Source organism: Argentina silus (genome assembly GCF_951799395.1).
Source record: "Argentina silus genome assembly, chromosome: 10".
NCBI classification, from domain to species: domain Eukaryota; kingdom Metazoa; phylum Chordata; class Actinopteri; order Argentiniformes; family Argentinidae; genus Argentina; species Argentina silus.
In genome coordinates, this window is record NC_139664.1 from 4,370,388 (window position 1) to 4,389,219 (window position 18,832).

The window sequence follows — 18,832 nt, forward strand, 5'->3', positions numbered from 1 at the left end:
ACAAGGACACAAGGACGCGCACTCCATCAATCCAAAATAAACGAATATGCTCGGTTCCATCCAGTGGAAACTAAATGGACGTGCTGGATGGAAAGGCCTTGGGGCTCAAAGCCTCACCCATATTTGTCGAGGCGAGTGGGAACAGTAGGGGTCATTGTGGACGGCGCAGTGCGGGGTGTGAATTTATGAATGGCTGGGCCTCGGGGCGAAGGCAAGGAACAATGCTGGTACACTGAGGGACTGATTTCCATATGGGGGGGTGCAGGGGGATGGAGGGGCGGGGGGGGAGCAGTTTATCCTCCCCTCATGGGGCATGGTACAGAGAGTGGCGAGAGATCTTGATTGCAGCGGGGTGACGTGACGCTTAGCGTGTAGTGTATGTGCGTTTTGGGGACTGGACAGGCTGTTGGCACTGCTGACATAGTGAAGTAAGTCAGCAGAGGGAGAGGAAGGCCCTGTACCACACTCACCTACACACAGAGGGAGAGGAAGGCCCTGTACCACACTCACCTACACACAGTACACAGGTGAGTAACAGCAGTTCAGCATCTCTGAGGATTGGGTTGCGGTTAGGATCTCAAAGCTTGAATTTGTTGCTGTTTTAAAAAAAAAGAAGACACGTTGGGAGGTGATTGCTCAGTGCTCTTCGGTCTCTTTGTGTGTGGTCTTTTGTAAGATGGTCTTAGTTTGGAGGAGTGACTGGTGACTGATAGCTGGTAAACTACATGTTGATCTACAATCAATGTTCTCAGTGAAGTTGAGGGTCTGTGGACCGGTATGTGTGTGTCTGTGCTCACTCGGTGGTTTGTTAAGAAAAACAATAATACAGCGTATCTTTTTTTTATAATCATTAGTTGTGTTGAATACTTCAGCATACTGGCATTGGGAAGGTGTGTGATGCAAGTGATGGAGTGAGTGAGCAAGCAAATCAGTAAGTGTGTGTGTGTGTGTGTGTGTGTGTGTGTGTGTGTGTGTGTGTGTGTGTGTGTGTGTGTGTGTGTGTTTGCGTGAGCAGGGGCTGCTGAGAGCTTAGCCATGCAATAATTACATGACAGATTTTCCTCCCTGTGCCATGCAGAGATGAGCAGTTCCTGTGTTACCCAACGTGTCTCACCACAAGTACCCAGAAATCTGAAAGATAGGATATAGATAGGGTAGAATATTGAACAGATTTGTACTTCCAACTTTGACTGATGATCAATGTCTTATTGTGCCATAATGTCCATACTGTATGTGCCCATTACATGCAGTGCTTTTTAGTGAAGCTGTATTTATAGGTAAGGGTAGGATATGGGGACAGGGTTAGGGTTAGGGTCAGGGTTAGATACAGATATATTGTTGTGAACTTCTCTAAGACCATTGTCCAATTGTTTTTAGCTGTTTTCCATCCCTTGTGTCCTCCCCTTCACAATCTGAAAGGACGTGATATGTGTTAGCAATTGGGTGGAAACCTATCCGGTCCTTAACACTATCAGTGGTCCTAAAGCAAAGGAGATAAGGGAATGATGGTTTTTGGGAGGATTGAGGCAAGGCTATACATGTTTTTGGACATGGTCAGGATCTTGGCCTCTTGTCCATTGGGCTGATCATGTGACTGCTCTGTTTGGCGCCCCCTACTGGGCAGGGCGGAAGAGAAAGTGGTCTAATGAGAGAGGGGGCCTGTGGCTCGCCATCTGCCCACTGTGCTGGGGAGCACTGAACTGGTCCAGTGACACAGGGTTGCCAGGTAGAGGATGCACACATAGATATGCATACAAACAAACAAACAAACAAATAAACAAATAAACACAGACACACACACACACACACACACAGATACACACACACACACACACACACACAAATGCTTATACATAAATACACGTGTGCATACAAACACACCGTCAGTGTCCTGGAAAAACCTTGTTTTTCATTCTTTTTGTATGTTTATATCTGAAAGCTTCCATTTTTCTCCATATGCTGTAAGTTTCATGTCTCTATTGACCAATGAAATTCATTCAAAATGCCTTGTGACATTTCAACAACAAATGGTAGATGATAGATCAACACCCAATTTTCCTATTTTCCTATTCCTGAAATGTTTTTCTAAGCTCTGCATGTCTCAAACACAAACACACTTCTTGTACATGGTGTGACTCATATTACCAAATTACCATTTGATGTGAAAATCAGGACTTGTTCCTAAAGACACCATTGGAGTGCGCCCCATAGTTAACAGTTCTTTAGCAGTGACATAGCAATCAGTCATTCTGAAAGGGAGAAACCATGATACAATTTTTCACTGGTGTCCTCAGCAGTATTTTTGGACAGACTGTGGTTAGGCTGTGTGGTGTGTGTGTGTGTGTGCGTGTGTGTGTGTGTGTGTGTGTGTGTGCGTGTGTGTGTGCGTGTGTGTGTGCGTGTGTGTGTGTGTGTGTGTGTGTGTGTCTGTGTGTGTGTGTGTGTGTGTGTGTGTGTCTGTGTGTGTGTCTGTGTGTGTGCGTGTGTGTGTGCGTGTGTGTCTGTGGGTGTGTGTGTGTGGTGTGTGGTGTGTGTGTGTGTGTGTGTGTGTGTGTGTGTGTGTGTGTCTGTGTGTGTCTGTGGGTGTGTGTGTGTGTGTAAAGTGGGGTGGGCCTGGCCCCTCGCAGCTCAGAGTGCCGTGTGTAGGAGGGAGAGCGTGTGTGTTTTAAGACCATCTGCTCCTCAGAGTATTTTAGTGGGAGACTGAGCTTGTGGACCAGCGCGCGTCAGAGGCAAACAGCAACGCAAGCTGTGAGCGGGCCTGTTCCGGAAAATTCCTCCAGTTTCTCCCTCACACAATGGGCAGTGTTCCGTGTACAGGCTTTCCTTTATTCCCTGAGGAGACCAGAGAGCATGCACATATACATACAGTGTACAATATCAACAATACTAATTAGCTTGGCTTGTTCTCCATAGCACGGTGTGTGTTTTGTATGGCCATTTGTTGTGATTTCGAAAAGGTGAAACTTGGCCTGTTTCTGCCTTTACTGATTCTCTAGAATCTCTCTGTTGCATGGATATTGTGATGGTTTCAGGGTGCGATTTGATAACATTTTGAAAGGATGTATGAGTCTATATCATTAGCTAATATAATTATTATCTAATAATATAACCATGTTAGTTGCTCTGAGAAAACACTGCCCCTTTTTTGTTGTCAGATAGAAATGTGAAGACAGGATGATACTTCGACCGACTACTAGCTAACAATAACAGTTCAGAAACAGTAAGATAGAGGATGAGCATGCATCTGCTGTTGTGTAAATGTTTGGCATGGCTGAGGAGACACATGCGTACCTACACACACACACACACACACACACACACACACACACACACACACACAATGACCATGGGAAGGGTTAGGAAACATTGCTTTGTCCCCATGGAACAGGAGTGAGAGTGGAGGAGGGGGGTGTGGGGGGAGGCGGGGGGGGGGGCAAGAGAGAAGAGGAGGAGGCGGAGAGGAAGGTCACATAGCTGCTATGTTGCCGTAAGGACTACAGTGTGGAGTGTGTTGGCACGTGGTGTGCTGAGTGTGTGTAGGGGGGGTATGGCATGCTGCGTATTCATTTGTACCGGCTCCAGACTGTGAATGCAGTATTCACTCCACCAACCTCCCCCCACCCTGCTCACCACTCAACCCACCCTCAAGGGTTAGTGTAGGGATTCCCTTGAAAACATCGCTTGGTGGTGCCATCACTTGGCCCCTGGCCTAATGGCTCTTGTAGATCAGTGAGTCATGGCATATATACAGTCACGGTAAAAAAAAACTGTTCCACACTGAAATAAAACTGTCCTTTGTAGCATTGATGTGTAAAGTAGGAGGTCTACTTCGCTGCCTGTCTACTTCGGACCCTATCGCCATCCCACACAGACATGCCTTAGCAGAGAAAACATTTGGTGTGTGTTGGTCGGTATATGCGTCTAATGGAATGCCCGAAACATGACTTTACAACCAACACTCGCAGACTTATTCTGTGACAACCAGCTAAGTTTTCCACATTCGTTTATTTGTTGGAGTCATTCGCCTTTTGGCGGGTTTTGCTTTTCACATTCAGCCAGCTCAGCTTTTCACACTTACTCACTGGACTACTGAACAGCATTAGTCACGGTGATGTAATGACTCAACGTTCCTTCACCCAGGGGTTGCTTGCTCTTTGTGGATAGATCAGAACAGGAATGTTTAATAATGTTAGCAATGATTCATTTGGCCTGGTCATGAGAGCCAAGAGCCTAGCCCATGGTCTGAGAAAGAGAGAGACACATCAGGGCAGAGCAGGAGGGGACAGAGGGGAGGAATGCGTGGAGTGGGCCATGAAACAGGGAGAGAAATGTCTGAATCCATATTCAAAACTGCCCACGACACACATTCACATAGCCTGCAGCTCACACAGTCTCCCTTTTCCCCACTCTCCCTCTATCTCTGTCTGTCTCTGTCCCTCTTTCTCTCCCTGTCCCCTGCCCTTGCCCTCCCCACAGAAACCAAGAATTCTCGCCCTGTGGAGACAAGGAACCAACTGCACGCTCAGGGAGAACGTAGAACCGGCAGAAGCGAGAGGGAACCGCGAGGGAACCGGAGCCTGGTGCTGAAGCTGGTGTGAGGCAAGTGGTCTGTGGCTGCAGTCTGCGCATTCCCTCTGTGCTGACCATTTGTCTGCCCATCAATAGTGCTCTTGTTGTTGTTGTTGGCAGTGGTATCAGTGCCCTGCTACCCCGGCTGCTCTATTCTGTTCCCGCTGCCATGGCTGATGCATTGCCTCTCAGCTCGGACACAGGCCCTCTCTTGGCTTTTGTGAAGTGCAGATGGTAGAGCTTGACGCAATGTTTAAGGAGTGTTTTAAAGGCATTCGTGTCACAAGCCACTCACAGTGCACAATGGGTTTGGTGTAACAGGGCCGAGCTAGTTATGAAATCAATGACGAGGGGCATGCTGCTCCTTTTTGATTTCATCTGGTGTGTGTGTGTGTGTGTGTGTGTGTGTGTGTGTGTGGGAGAGAGAAAGAGAGAGAGAGAGAGATTTGTGTGTACATAAATGTGCAAAACAGGATAGCATCGGCATCAGCCTATAATACCCTCTCCCTGTTGTGATGCTAAACTCTCTAAAACAAACAGAATTTGCCCCTATTTTCCATATAAACACAGCTTATCAGCCGGGGGCTGTCTGGGGATGTTCTGATGTGTTAATCATTGAGCTTTCAAATACAATCCACACTTAGGCCTACCATCTGCACCCACCGTCTGCTCTGATGGGGTGGGGTAAAGAGTCGTGTTTACCTCCTTAGCATGTATGACACAAAGGGGGAGACACAGACTGGTAGATACAGTCCAAACAACCAATTGACCAAATGACGAGTGTCAGGGTGATGCCATTGTTTGGTGGACAGCGGCCTGGGTTAATGTGTCATGATGCTGAATAGGGCCAACAGTGACTGTCTGTCAAAGGCCAGAGGCTTACGTATGACTACCATAATGAGTGACTTTACTAACACTCACACTGTGGCCCTGTGAGGGGGCTCTAACAGGTGCTGTCTGAGTGTGTGTGTGTGTGTGTGTGTGTGTGTGTGTGTGTGTGTGTGTGTGTGTGTGTGGGTGTGTGTGTGTGTCACACCATGTCACTGTGCCAGCGAGGGGCCTGTGCGTCGCAGGCAGGGCTTATGTCATCGCCTGATGCTGATGTCACTCTTGTTTTTTTTTTCTTCAGAGAAGTGGAGGGAGAGGGCTGTTGAACTGTCTGGGTGTGATTGGGCGCCCCCTGCTGAGCTGAAAGAATTACTATTGCCAAGCTAAGGAACCTGAGATTTTCTGTCTTAGCTACTTGCAAATCAAGGTGATCCAACTTTTTACACATTTTGATCGAGCCTATATCTTTGTACCCTACACTAGAGAACAAGAATTCCATTGCTTTAACCTTCCTGTAGTGTTCGGGTCAAATCTGAGCGATTTACAACTTTTCCTAAATCATAAATATTGTGTTTTTCATCTGACTGCCTCATGTTGACCTTATGTTTTCCTCCACACCAAGTATTTCAACATATAAAATTGCTGATCACCACTTTCATTGAATTTTGAGTGGTTTAGTCAACTTTGTCACACCTGTAGTGTTACGGGTCTAAAATGACTGCCAGATATTAATGGGTAATGAAATGTAAAAATACATACATACCATAGGAAATACATAGAAATGTAGAAATACATTTTCAGTGTCTGTTCTTTGTATATTCACTGCAGTTATTCATGTTAACCACTAGCTGAAGACATTGTTTCACAGCTTAAAAAGGTGTTGAATGATGATGATTTATGGTTTTTGTGTTTCATATAAGAGCAGTTAAAACAGACCGGGCAAATTTTCCCACGAACACCATAATAAGGGGGGGGGGACGATGAACACATGAGAAAGGTCAAACTAGGACTGTGATTTGTGATTTGTGAAGTTGCTGAAGCTGAAGTTAATTGTGGCCCATTGTCTCTGTTCCAGGGGTCTAAGGTCCAGGATTAAACAGAGACCATGTGGTGTTTGGAGCTGCTTTTGCCACTGTTGCTGATCATCAAAGGTAGCACGGTTGTTTTTCTCATTCACTCTCTTTGGTGTGCCAGCCAAGCATGTTGTGTTACATCACTTCATTGTCCAGGGCAGGAGGACGGACTCATTGTAATGCATGGAATGCAATGAGGAATAGTATCAAACACGTGTATCAAACGTGTGTTTGATACACCTACTTATTCCATTCCATGCAATACAATGAGTCTCCTCCTGGGGATCCCACTCTCAGTTTGATCCATGATAACTGGTCAGCTGTTAGGTCAATACTGATTCAAAATAGTGAGAAATCACAATCATGATGATGTGTGTGAGTCTCCCTCTATAAGCATGCCCAATAATCAATGCAAAGTGCCAAGGTCAAAAAGTAAAAGTTTGTCTTTTGATCATTTCTTCAAGTTCCTTTTACCAGGGGCTTTACTGAGGTGACACAATTGACTTTTAGAAGGTGTCCAACACACCCTCTGGAGTAAATACCCAGGGTGCAACTGGGCATAAAGTGGCTGCATGGCAGCGGGGGTCAGCCTGCTGTTCCAGTACCGTTGGATGGCTGGCTGTCCTCCATCTTGGCTCGACCAAACCCCTCTTACACATGCAGTGGTGCCAGTGGTGGGCTATGGAGCATATGCTTCCTCCACAGGCCCCTCTGCTTGTAAGACCCCCCCCCCCACGGGAGCCCCTATTGGACACTTCCTCTCTTCTCTCCTCTCTCATTGCTCATCTTTTCTTTCAGTGATTTCACAAGGTTTATTAAAGGTCCAGACTGTGTTTATACAAGGTTTATTACAGGTCCAGACTGTGTTTATACAAGGTTTATTAAAGGTCCAGACTGTGTTTACACAAGGTTTATTACAGGTCCAGACTGTGTTTATACAAGGTTTATTAAAGGTCCAGACTGTGTTTACACAAGGTTTATTAAAGGTCCAGACTGTGTTTATACAAGGTTTATTACAGGTCCAGACTGTGTTTATACAAGGTTTATTAAAGGTCCAGACTGTGTTTATACAAGGTTTATTAAAGGTCCAGACTGTGTTTACACAAGGTTTATTAAAGGTCCAGACTGTGTTTACACAAGGTTTATTAAAGGTCCAGACTGTGTTTACACAAGGTTTATTAAAGGTCCAGACTGTGTTTATACAAGGTTTATTAAAGGTCCAGACTGTGTTTATACAAGGTTTATTAAAGGTCCAGACTGTGTTTACACAAGGTTTATTAAAGGTCCAGACTGTGTTTACACAAGGTTTATTAAAGGTCCAAAAGGTTTGACTACTCCAAATGTTCTATCTCCGGAAAGCTAATAGTGGCTAATAATTGTATGCTGTGCTTTGCGGCTTGGATCTGTGTCTTCATCAATATCTGGATTTGATTCCTCTCCAAAGCCGTATTTCAGTTTCCATCCTTCTCTCTCTTCCTTAGATGTTAATACCCAGTGGAATGTATGGGTACCTCGGGACATCCAGGCCATGACTAACTCATGTGTGGTTATCCCATGCACATTTATGTACCCTTCTGCAATCCGCCCGTACCGTGGCATCCATGGTATCTGGTACTTTGGCCAGCCCTATCCTCAGCTATTCCCTCCTGTGGTGTTCAAGTCACGCACGGAGATCGTGCACGAGAGCTACAAGGGCCGCACCAAGCTGTTGGGCGACCTGCATCAGAGGAACTGCACCCTGCTCATCAACAACATCGGCACAGAGCATTCCGGGCGTTACTATTTCCGCGCTGACCTAGGGGGCGCCAACATCTACACCTTCCCAGACTTCTCTGAGCTCAAGGTGCTAGGTAAGCTTGCTGGGGGTGCTGGAGGGGCTATTAAGTGAACTGTCCTATTCAGGTGCACAATCAGTGAAGCTTCTGAGGTCAATCTTGTAAAATAGAGGATTTGATGTATTTTCTGAAGCCGCACTTCTGTATTGACTTGTCCTCTCTTTGTGTCCTCTAGAACAGCCCAATATCGACATCCCTGAGGAGATTGTCAGTGACGAGGGCCTGGAGTTGACATGCTACGCTCCGAACAACTGCCCAGACATGAGTCCCGAGATCCAGTGGATGTACACAGACTACCTGCCCGAACCCGAGTTCACCTCTGACTATGTGGAGGAGAGCAACACGGCCGTGCTTTCCAGCACACTCACCTTCACGCCCAGGCCCATGCACAATGGGCAGCTGCTGGGATGCAGGATCTACTACCCCAACACCACCCTTGTCTATGAGAGGCTCATCTCACTGGATGTGAAGTGTAAGTGATTCGATCTCAAAGCTGTAGCTGTTCAGTTCAACAGCTCAGTTCAATTATTATCACATGCTGCCTTAAATGTTGTTATCTTGTACATTTTGTTTAGTATATATTGTAGATTTTTTTAGTATTGTACATTTTACATTGGTTGGCATTCTGAGGACAGCAAAGCAAGAATTTCATTGTACAGGGAAACATGTTTTCTCCTGTGCATATGATAATAAACACTTAGAATCTTGATTCTTGAATCTTCAAGGGTCTTGTTTTGACACAATATACCTTGTTGCATGTGTTGCATGTGTTGCATGGTTGCTCATGTCATTGTAACCCTCTTAACCCTCTCCTTAATCCCTAGATGCCCCTCGCTCAGTGTGGGTGAATGTGTCCAAAGAGGTAATGGAGGGCAGCTCAGTGACACTGCACTGTGAGGTGGACAGTAACCCCCCTCCAAGGATTTCCTGGCTGTTTGGGGACCAGGAGCTGGTATGGGACACAGCCTTCAACGCCTCACTCTCCCTGGATGACGTGACACCTGCTCAGGAGGGCATATACACCTGCGTGGGGGACAATGGTTATGGCGTCATGAACACTTCCATGTACCTGGCTGTCAAGTGTGAGTCTCCTGAAGAGTAGATGTTCAAAATAGGGCAAATTTGTTTTTGTTTATTTCTCCTGTTTCATCTCTTATCCTCACTTTACTTTATCGGCCTTTCTCTCTCTGTCTGTCTCTCTCTCTCTCTCTCTCCGTACCTGTCTCTTTCTTAATACCTGTCCTACCTTGTCCGTCCTTCATGCAGACCCTCCCCGCGATCCCGTGGTGAACGGTTCTCTGACCGTGCTGGAGGGCTCCTCTGTGTCCCTGCACTGCAGCACCCAGGGCAGCCCCGCTCCCACCCTGACCTGGCTGAAGGACGGGGAGCTGGTGGGCACCATCACTGCAGAGGAGGTGTCCGTGCTGGAGCTGCTGGAGATCACACCCCAGGGAGACGGCCAGTACCGATGTCTGGCTGAGAATGAGCACGGCCGAGCCAGCAGCTCCCTCAACATCACTGTTGAGTGTGAGTGGGTCATCATGACATACTGTACCACAAGTGCCCTACCATACCACTCCACTACACACCAGTCACACCACTCCCTCCCTCCCTCCCTCCCTCCTTTCCCCAGATGCGCCTATCTTCCTGGAAGAATCAAAGTGTACGGTGGTGAGAGAGGGCGTCCAGTGTGTCTGCATGGCGACCGGCAACCCTGAGCCCACCATTGAGTTCTTCCTGCCTGACCTGAACATCACCATCAACGACACGGACGGCCGCTACAACTACTACACGCACACGGACGGCTACACGTCCACGGGCATGATCAAGCTGCGGGAGAAGGGCGAGCGGATCGGCAACGGAGGACCCGCCGTCAACGTACACTGTAGCATTACCAACATGTACGGAACAGAGAGCGTCCACCTGGAGCTGCAGCAGGAGAGTGAGTAGTACACAGACAGAGAGCCAAGTTCAGGCTCCGAATTAGGTTTATTACTATCGAGACCTCACTACACGAGCATAACATTAGAGTAGCAAGGACGCTACTGACCAGACATGAGTTATAATGTGCGGTGTCGGCAAAACTGTTGTTTGCGATTGCAAGCACCTGAATATATTTATATATTTATATATATATATGCTCATATATTGCACTACCTGTATATACTGTTCATTGCACTTTCTGCTATTTTGCACTTCTGGTTAGACGCTAACTGCATTTCGTTGTCTCTGTACTTGTACTCTGCACAATGACAATAAAGTTGAATCTAATCTAATCTAATCTGAATGGCACGATGACAGGCAATAGCGGGGGCATTATCAGCCATCATTGCAGTGCCATATCTTCTTCAATGTGTTGTTCCTATCTCGTTTCAGAGAAGTATATGATGGCAGTGATAGTGGGCACCATCGGAGGGGTGGCAGTGATTGCCTTCATCATCGCTGCAGTGAGATACGTTGGCCACAATAACAAAAAGTGAGTATCGCTCGCAAACTGAGGCAGGGGGCGGCGCGAGTCACACAGGTAGTACATTTTCCTCCCGTCACTGTTTTGAATTCACGATGAGGAAACACGTACTGTAAGCCTAGCCATCCATTCTAAAACGCCTCTATGTATATCCATGAGTGAATGATTGATCGATTGACAGAGGTGAGAATCACGGCCATAACCTCAGAGCCAGTTGAATTGATTTGCCAATCCCGAGTCCTTTTAAAAAAAAATCTTCAGAGATTGTTGGCTATTGTGGAGCGGGTTAGCAAGCCAGACTAACCGTATAGTTTGCAGGCTCAATTCCCTGCTTTGACACTGCTTTGTATCCTTGATCTGCTATGCTAAATACAGCCAAGGTAACGTACTTGCTGTAACCTAAGGTGCTTCACGTCATATTTGGGTTAGGGTTAAACCAAGCTTTATACAACAAGTCAGTCCAGGACAGCAAGTGACACTCAGCAACTAAACCCATGAAATAACAACCACGTCAACCACATGTAAAATCGGCCTCGAAATTAACCTCGTTGGGAAAAATGGCCCTTGTTTTAAAATGGATGCCCAGGCTTGGAGTGTCGCCCTGAGTTAGTGGCGGTGAGACCGAGTCTGATCATGTGACTCCGTCCCCCAGAGAGAATGGCAACCCTGGGCAGGACCTGGTCTCCAAACTGGAGAATCCAGCGTTGTACTACAGCGCAGTCAAGAAGGACAAACAAAGTCTGAGGAAGAAAGTGGTGAGACATGTTGATGATGATGATTATGATGATTATGACAATTCTTCGCTGATGAAGAATGAGTGGGATGACCATTCTTAGATCAGTCTTAGACTGGAGAGTGGTTGTACCTGCAGCTGATAGTGTGCCTTATCTGTGTTACGAAGAGGCCTTGTGAATTCAATGTCCCTTTTTGATATACAGCATTTGATAATAAAAGGTTAATTTCGTGCCGTGAAGATTTTCGTAAACTGTCAGACGCCAAGTTGACTACCTTAAGGTCAGGAAAGTTAAGCCTAGAACCAATCTCAAGTCCCGACAAACAATCTGTCCCACTACCAATTGAGTAGCTCCGACCATTGCCTATCCAAACCACTGTTTTCTCCTGCTTCATCGCTTCTCTGCGTTTTTTCTGTCTCTGTTTCTCTTCCTTAACTCTTGCACAGCTTAAGACAGAGCTGCTGGGCTCAAAGTTTAACTCCATTCTAGAGGAGAGCACGGTAAGGTTCCTAAACACACCAACCCCCTTTAAAAAAAAAAAAAAGCACAAGTCTTAGTGATGGACAGCATCCCCCATACATCGCAGCTTCTTTGTTCTGTATTACCTTTTGATTTCCATGACTACTGTTGCATGGCTGCAATTGATGCTAACAGGATATGCTAAACTGCCTGAATCACCCTTGTCTGAGCCTCTTCTGACCAATAATCACTCACACCTTCCACTCATAGTGCCGTATCATTCGTCAGTATTGTCCCTTACGCTTGTCCGTGATCCGAGGTGTCAATGACACCAGGGCGATGGCCTGTGGTTCTGAACAGTCCCTCTTTCTTTCTCTCTGCAGGGAGAAGAGGGGGATTATCAACCTGTGGGCTCTATGGCAGACCTGGAGAGGCAAGAGCTGAACTACGCTGCCCTGGAGTTCATCGGGGGCCGGTCCAGGGAGGGGGCCTCAGGGAGGGGGGATGACGGCAGCGACTACACCGAGATCAAGGCCAAATGAATCGCGATCCTTCCCTAACACCTCGGCCATGCGGGACACAGTGGCAGACACGTCCCCCTCACGTCCCCCCCCTCAACTCTCCCCCCATCCCCTCTGGACACCATCCTTCACACAAAGATCCAACCGTCTCCCCTTCTTCCTGATTCATCTCATCTGACGTCCCCTTCAGTCAAACTACCTTTCAGCAGGGGGCGCCCCCCAGTAAAATGTCGCCATCCGGGACTACTGGTACTTGCTGGGTCATAGCACCACCCGGGAGACAATGTAAAAAGCGCTTCACAGATGTCCCTCACAGGTGCAATGCGATAGCTATTGCATCGTCTTTGTTTCTTTCTCCAGTCCACACCATTCATTGTTTATGTTGGTATCAAACCGAGGGTACAGTCACATATTTTCAGGGGCTCCCCCTATGTTTTGTTTGTATGCACTCTCATCCTGCTTTTGTCATCGATCTGCCCATTGTAGTTGTGTCACGGTGTCCGCTGCTAGTCGAAGTGTCAGGGAACGGGGTGTGTTTTGTGCTTTTTGTTTTCTTATCACTATTTCTGTGTGGTCCTCTGTGGCTCAGTTGGTAGAGCATGGCGCTAACAACGCTTAGGTTGGGGGTTCAATTCCCGCTGGGACCATATATACTGAAAAATGTATGCACTCACTGCAATGTAAGCCGCTTTGGATAAGAGCGTCAGCCCAATGGCATATATTATATTATTATTATATTATTTCTGACCCTGGTTCAGGAGTAGAGGACTTTCCTCTCACACCCTATCCAGTGGTTGTCACATTCACATACCAAGACATCCTAAGACAAGTGTTCAAAGTCAGGTCTGGTATGTATCCAGTTGAAGGCATTCATCTTGGTACAGTATTCCATTCCCATGTATCCAGTGATTCAGTGATTTTGAGTGTGCTGTGACTCAGTAGCTTTTGATGATGTATGGACTTACTGTTTCTCTGTCATTTTGTTTTGGCTTCTATGAGATGAAGTTGGCCACTCATAAGTGGTTTGTAACACAGAAAAGGTAATGTCAATGAGTGACTGTTCATTCAAGAGGTGGCCTGATTTCTTTTGTACAATTAGAATGTTACTGCAATTTTTTCCTCCCCATCATTTAAAGCACTGATTGCATTGTGCTGAGGGATGACACAGAATGTTGTCCTATTTAAACCTTTGCGCATATTTTACTTTGTATTTCTGAACGATCTCTTCATTTTCAAGCGATATGTGTTCCGCGTATCCCTGCGCGGGATATATAGGATTAGAATCGATTCTTGCATCAATCTGGCATACGTTACTTCAGTGTCATACCCGCACAATAGGACAAAAGTGTATCTCGTTGAGACAATGTGTGTGTGTGTGTATTGAAATAGTGCTGAAAGATCAGAGACCACTGATCACTATGGGCTTAGGGGGTGTCAAAGTATCACTTTACCTGAGACTGCTTCTCACAGATTTGTTCTTACATGGTTATGAATTGTGAAGTTGATGCCTAATCTCAGAGGGTTGTATTCGATGTTTGAATGACACAAAGAGATGCTGATCTGCCAGTTGGCTGTGCTATTCAAAGACACTTGATCAACTCATGTGATGTAATCTCAAAGCTTACTAATGGCGTAACTAGATAACAATGTGACCTAATGTTAATAAAATATTAATAAACTGCACATAGATGGGTAAAGGGATACTAGTACACTCTATGTAAATACCCTGCATGACTATTTTGCTGTCGGCCATATCTGTAAACTCTCTACAGTATGCAAGCACGTAGTATTACAATAATGGTTCAGTCATTGGCAAGTCGAATACCCTTATAGTAACACTTTACTTGACCACTGTTGTCATAAGGCTCACACAGCGCTGTCATTAAAATAATGTAACAGATGTTGTTATCAGTCATTCCACCTCATGTCAAAATATGGCAACTGACTTTAAACTGTCATTGCACAAACACCATTATGTAAACTAGTTGGTTAACGTTCAGTCTTACCCTAGCTAGCAGCATGCCAACTAGCTGTTTTAAGCAAAGGGTTGTTTCACGACAACGTAAAGTCATTTTAAATAAGTTGATATTCACTGTTATGACTGTTAGTCATCTGTGTTATTGTTTTGACATTGTTATGTGCAGTAGGCCTTATGATGAATGGTTCAAGACGTGTTACATTCAGACAGGCCAGTATGGACATACATTTAGTAACACCTGTTGCTCGTTCTCCTGAATGGCACATGGTGGTTTATTTATTTGTAAACTTGGGAGCAAAATGGAGAAATGTTGTTCATGTTCCATCTAATTTTTTGTTGCCTTGTGTGTTGTAAAGCGGATTTGTACTTTCTTTACTTTGTAGTGATCATAATTATCATTGTGATGATTTTTTTTTCATCTCATTGACACAATAATTCAGATCAGAATTCTGCAATCTTTCTGCAAATTAGCAATGTTATTACTTAATGACAATAAGATCTCTATGATGTCGTTTGCTCGCTCTTTTTTTATTTTAAACAAGTATATCCTGCCTCAAGCAAAGCCATCTTTCTTTCCAAGCAAAGATAAATAAAGTAAACAGCATAAAATGGGAATAGCTCAGTTTGTGATCTGTACTCTCAACACCACACATCAAACCTTTAAAAAAGTAAGGAAAATATGCCCAAAATATGTGTCTTTCCATGCATTAACTTGACTTACTTTATTGATATGTAATAGTTAGTTGTTCTCCTACTTGCCTCTCCATGATTTGCATTAGCTGCATCACAGAAAGCTGAGGATACCATTGGCTCCCAACAGATGGTGTCATTACCATGCAATGCAGTCCTGAAATGCATTACAATGAGCCCGTCCTCCCATTTCTACCTCCACCAGCCTCCCCTAATTCAGTCATCACATTCCGACCTCCACCAGCCTCCCCTGGACTGAATATAGGGTTATTTTCAATGTCAACATCCCAACATAACACATACTAAGACTTACTGTGATGTACAATTATCTTATTTAGGCTCTTATGCCTTACCTTGTGTCAGGAGTAGTAGTCAGGTAGATGAGGAAACTGAGAACTACACAGAGACACAGGCCAGCTTCGACCCAGGTGAGGACTGAAACTCTCAAATCTTTCAGTCACGAAACCACAACCCAAGAAACAACATGCCAAGTTGTCTATGGTCCCTGACAAATAAACAAACAAATACTGTCTGCAGAGAAAGGTAATTTGTAAGCTTAGTATTCATTAAAGAAGATTCACTGCACACACTCATTTAGTATCAAAGCATTTTCTGTTGCACTGTGGACCGTGAACATGTTGTCATCGTGCCCTTTCAAGAATCACAATGTCAACAACAGTGGCGTGTGGCCATCACTTGGGAACGTTTTTTTTCTGAGAATTTCAGCTGCCCTTCTACCACTATTGAAAGAATGTAATACCCACATCTTGCCTCATTGCTTCAATCAAAGCACAGGGGTCTCACAGTTGTCCTCTAATGGTCCCCCTGTCCCTCTGTCCCTCTGTCCCCCTGTCCGTCCTCTGCCAGCTGAACCTCTCCTGGTCTGGAGCACAGAAAGATAACAACTAATGCAACACCGATGAACTGTTTGCATTTTAAATATGTTTGCATTTGTTTGCACTGTTTGCATTTTTTAAATAGCAATTTAAATTTTTAGGGCATTTCTGCTTTATTGGGATAGAGACAGTAGAGATTGACAGGAAGGCTGGGTGAGAGAGAGGAGGGATGACATGCAAGACGTGTCGAGGGTCGGAATCAAACCAGGAAACTTGTGATTACGTGGCATGCGCATTAGTGTGCTACGCCACTAAGCCCCTTATGTACATCTATATCACTCCTACTACTGCACCATGAAGGCATGTGCTGGCAAGCACTGACTGTTGCACCTGTCAATCAAAACACATATTCTTGTAAGCTGTTGTGAGGAATACGAGGTAGGGCTGTCTCTGACTCATTGTTGAAAAAGCACAAATATACATTACATGTTTTGGGCATCTCTACAAGCTGCAAGCAAATCAAATGCAAATGCATCATCACCTCTCACTTCATCTAGATTAAACAATATCTACAATTTTTTTTGGTCAGTCGATCTGTGGGCCTGGGGTGCCGGTGAGCAATGCGATCTGTGGGCCTCGCGCAGCCCTGCCCGCACCCCTACCCCCTTCTTAATAAATACCTGTACTTTCAGGCACTATTTGCAACACACCTTTAAACCTGTTTGGAACTATTCCTCTGTCTTTAAAGTAACCGGCGTCTTTCTGTTCACCACTGTTAAATCATAGGGCATTTCTGCTTTACTGGGAGAGAGACAGTAGAGACGGACAGGAAGGATGGGAGAGAGAGGAGGGATGACATTGGAAGTCATCTAATGCCTCTTTAGATATGTTTAATCTATTTATAATACAACAGTACGTTCTGTGTGGTTCATATATGGCCGTATCCAGCGGTGCACAGCTCAGCTGGCAGAAGATCTGATGTGATATTCATTCAGTGAACGGTAATAATGTAGCCACCCCTCACCCTAAATTGCTACTTGTATTTCTAACACCTCTTATATATGGCCAGATTCAAGAGAGTTTAAAATAACCTTTCACTACTTCTTGTAGTGCAACTCTGCCTTGGACTACAATTTTTTAAATATACTAATTATACTGCTTTTTTTTTTGTATTAAAAAAATAAATAAAATGGTGTGATTTTTAGTTTTTTGTTTCGTTTAACATCATACAGTTCACTAACTCCATAGCACATATGACCTTTTGGGAGGACTTATGACTCAATAAGCACAGTACTGTGCAGCACAGAACGATGCGGCACAATCATTTTTACCATATTAGTCGACCATGTCTACACATTGTTGACATTAGGTACTATAATAGATTTATGTGTCTTGGAAAATAAGATCATCTTCAAGGTCTTCTGAAGCAGCAGGCTGGGGGGTGGTTTTGTGGAGCCCCGCCACTGCATGTGACATTTAACATCCCAAATTAGACTTTTACAGTGGGGACATTTTTAATGGATTAAATCACGTTACAAAAAATTCTGATGGGAGCAAACCCATTGGCACCTCGCCACAAAGCAGCTGGTGGTGGTGTTAAAACTTCTTTTTTCTTTTGTTCCGGCTGTTCACAACACCGCAACATTTCTTTGTGATCCCCCACGGCTCCACAGCCAAAATATCTCATATAAACCCACTGCAAGGTTACTCTGTAACCCTCTATTGGCCATTAACAGTGACAGAAACACAGATTCTGTAAATGCACAAGGTGTGCAGGCTTGTGGACCACTTTGGCACCAGCCAAGTGCTCTAGACTTCTCCAAGTGCTCTAGACTTCTCCAAGTGTTCTAGACTTCTCCAAGTGTTCTAGACTTCTCCAAGTGCTCTAGACTTCTCCAAGTGTTCTAGACTTCTCCAAGTGCTGCTACAGCAAACATGAGACTCTAGCATCCGACTACATTACTACAACTATTACTACATTACTACAACTATACATTATTACAACTACATCATCATATAGGCTACATTACTCCACTAACACCAGGGCACAGTTGATTCAATCAACTAAGTGTTACATTTATAACTTAATTTGTCAAGTTGGGAGCTGGTGTTTTTTTTTTAATGCATATTAATCAATTCAAACTAATGACATGTAACTCAGTCTGGTAGTTCATTAAAACTATTCCCAGTGAATGATGTATCTTTTTAAAATTTGGACCCAGCTCAACAGTAAATCTTGGCTCTAGTATATCTTAAAACGATTTGGAGACAGGCTACATCATGATGCCAGCAACATTAGTAGATGCTTCGATTAAAGTTGGTGGTAGTCTTGTTATACTGTTAACAGATTTGTGTAGTTTAATTGGAATTATGGGGATTACCTGATATTCTGGGATTTATGAGAAAACAATCCTTTGATATTAACTGTAAACATCACTGTCATTGTAATACTAAACGTACTGTGTCATGTCATGTAAATCCAAAACTATATAATTTGACATAGAATTATGTTAATTTTACTTAATAAATATATGAAATAATGATATAATGACAGTCAAAACAAATATGCATAGATGTTTATACGTTTTTAGCAAATGTCATGTAATGCATATGTACGTATCATGAAAGCCTCATATATGCCTACTGTACTCAAATGTCATTGCTGTCATTATCATAACATCATTATAACCACACACCGTCATCATTACATTCATTTATTCAAACAGTGAAATTCAAACTGGAGACAAACATTGCTTCAAAAAAGGGCAATAGGAAAATCAAAAAAGGGCAATAGGAGTGAGCTCTCTCATCCAATCCATCCCTTGGCACAGTGTGGTCC

General features: G+C 44.6%; 1 protein-coding gene across 1 annotated transcript; it reads left to right on the forward strand.

The window, feature by feature from the left end:
* Window positions 1-6,505: 6,505 nt before the first annotated feature.
* Window positions 6,506-12,510, forward strand: mag (myelin associated glycoprotein; the record flags this gene model as incomplete). Its single annotated transcript, XM_083678699.1, has 10 exons — window positions 6,506-6,551; window positions 7,955-8,323; window positions 8,484-8,780; window positions 9,133-9,390; window positions 9,575-9,835; window positions 9,942-10,250; window positions 10,685-10,784; window positions 11,428-11,530; window positions 11,956-12,009; window positions 12,352-12,510. The coding sequence occupies 10 exons, from the start codon at window positions 6,506-6,508 to the stop codon at window positions 12,508-12,510; spliced, it is 1,956 nt and encodes a 651-aa protein (XP_083534825.1).
* Window positions 12,511-18,832: the final 6,322 nt, after the last annotated feature.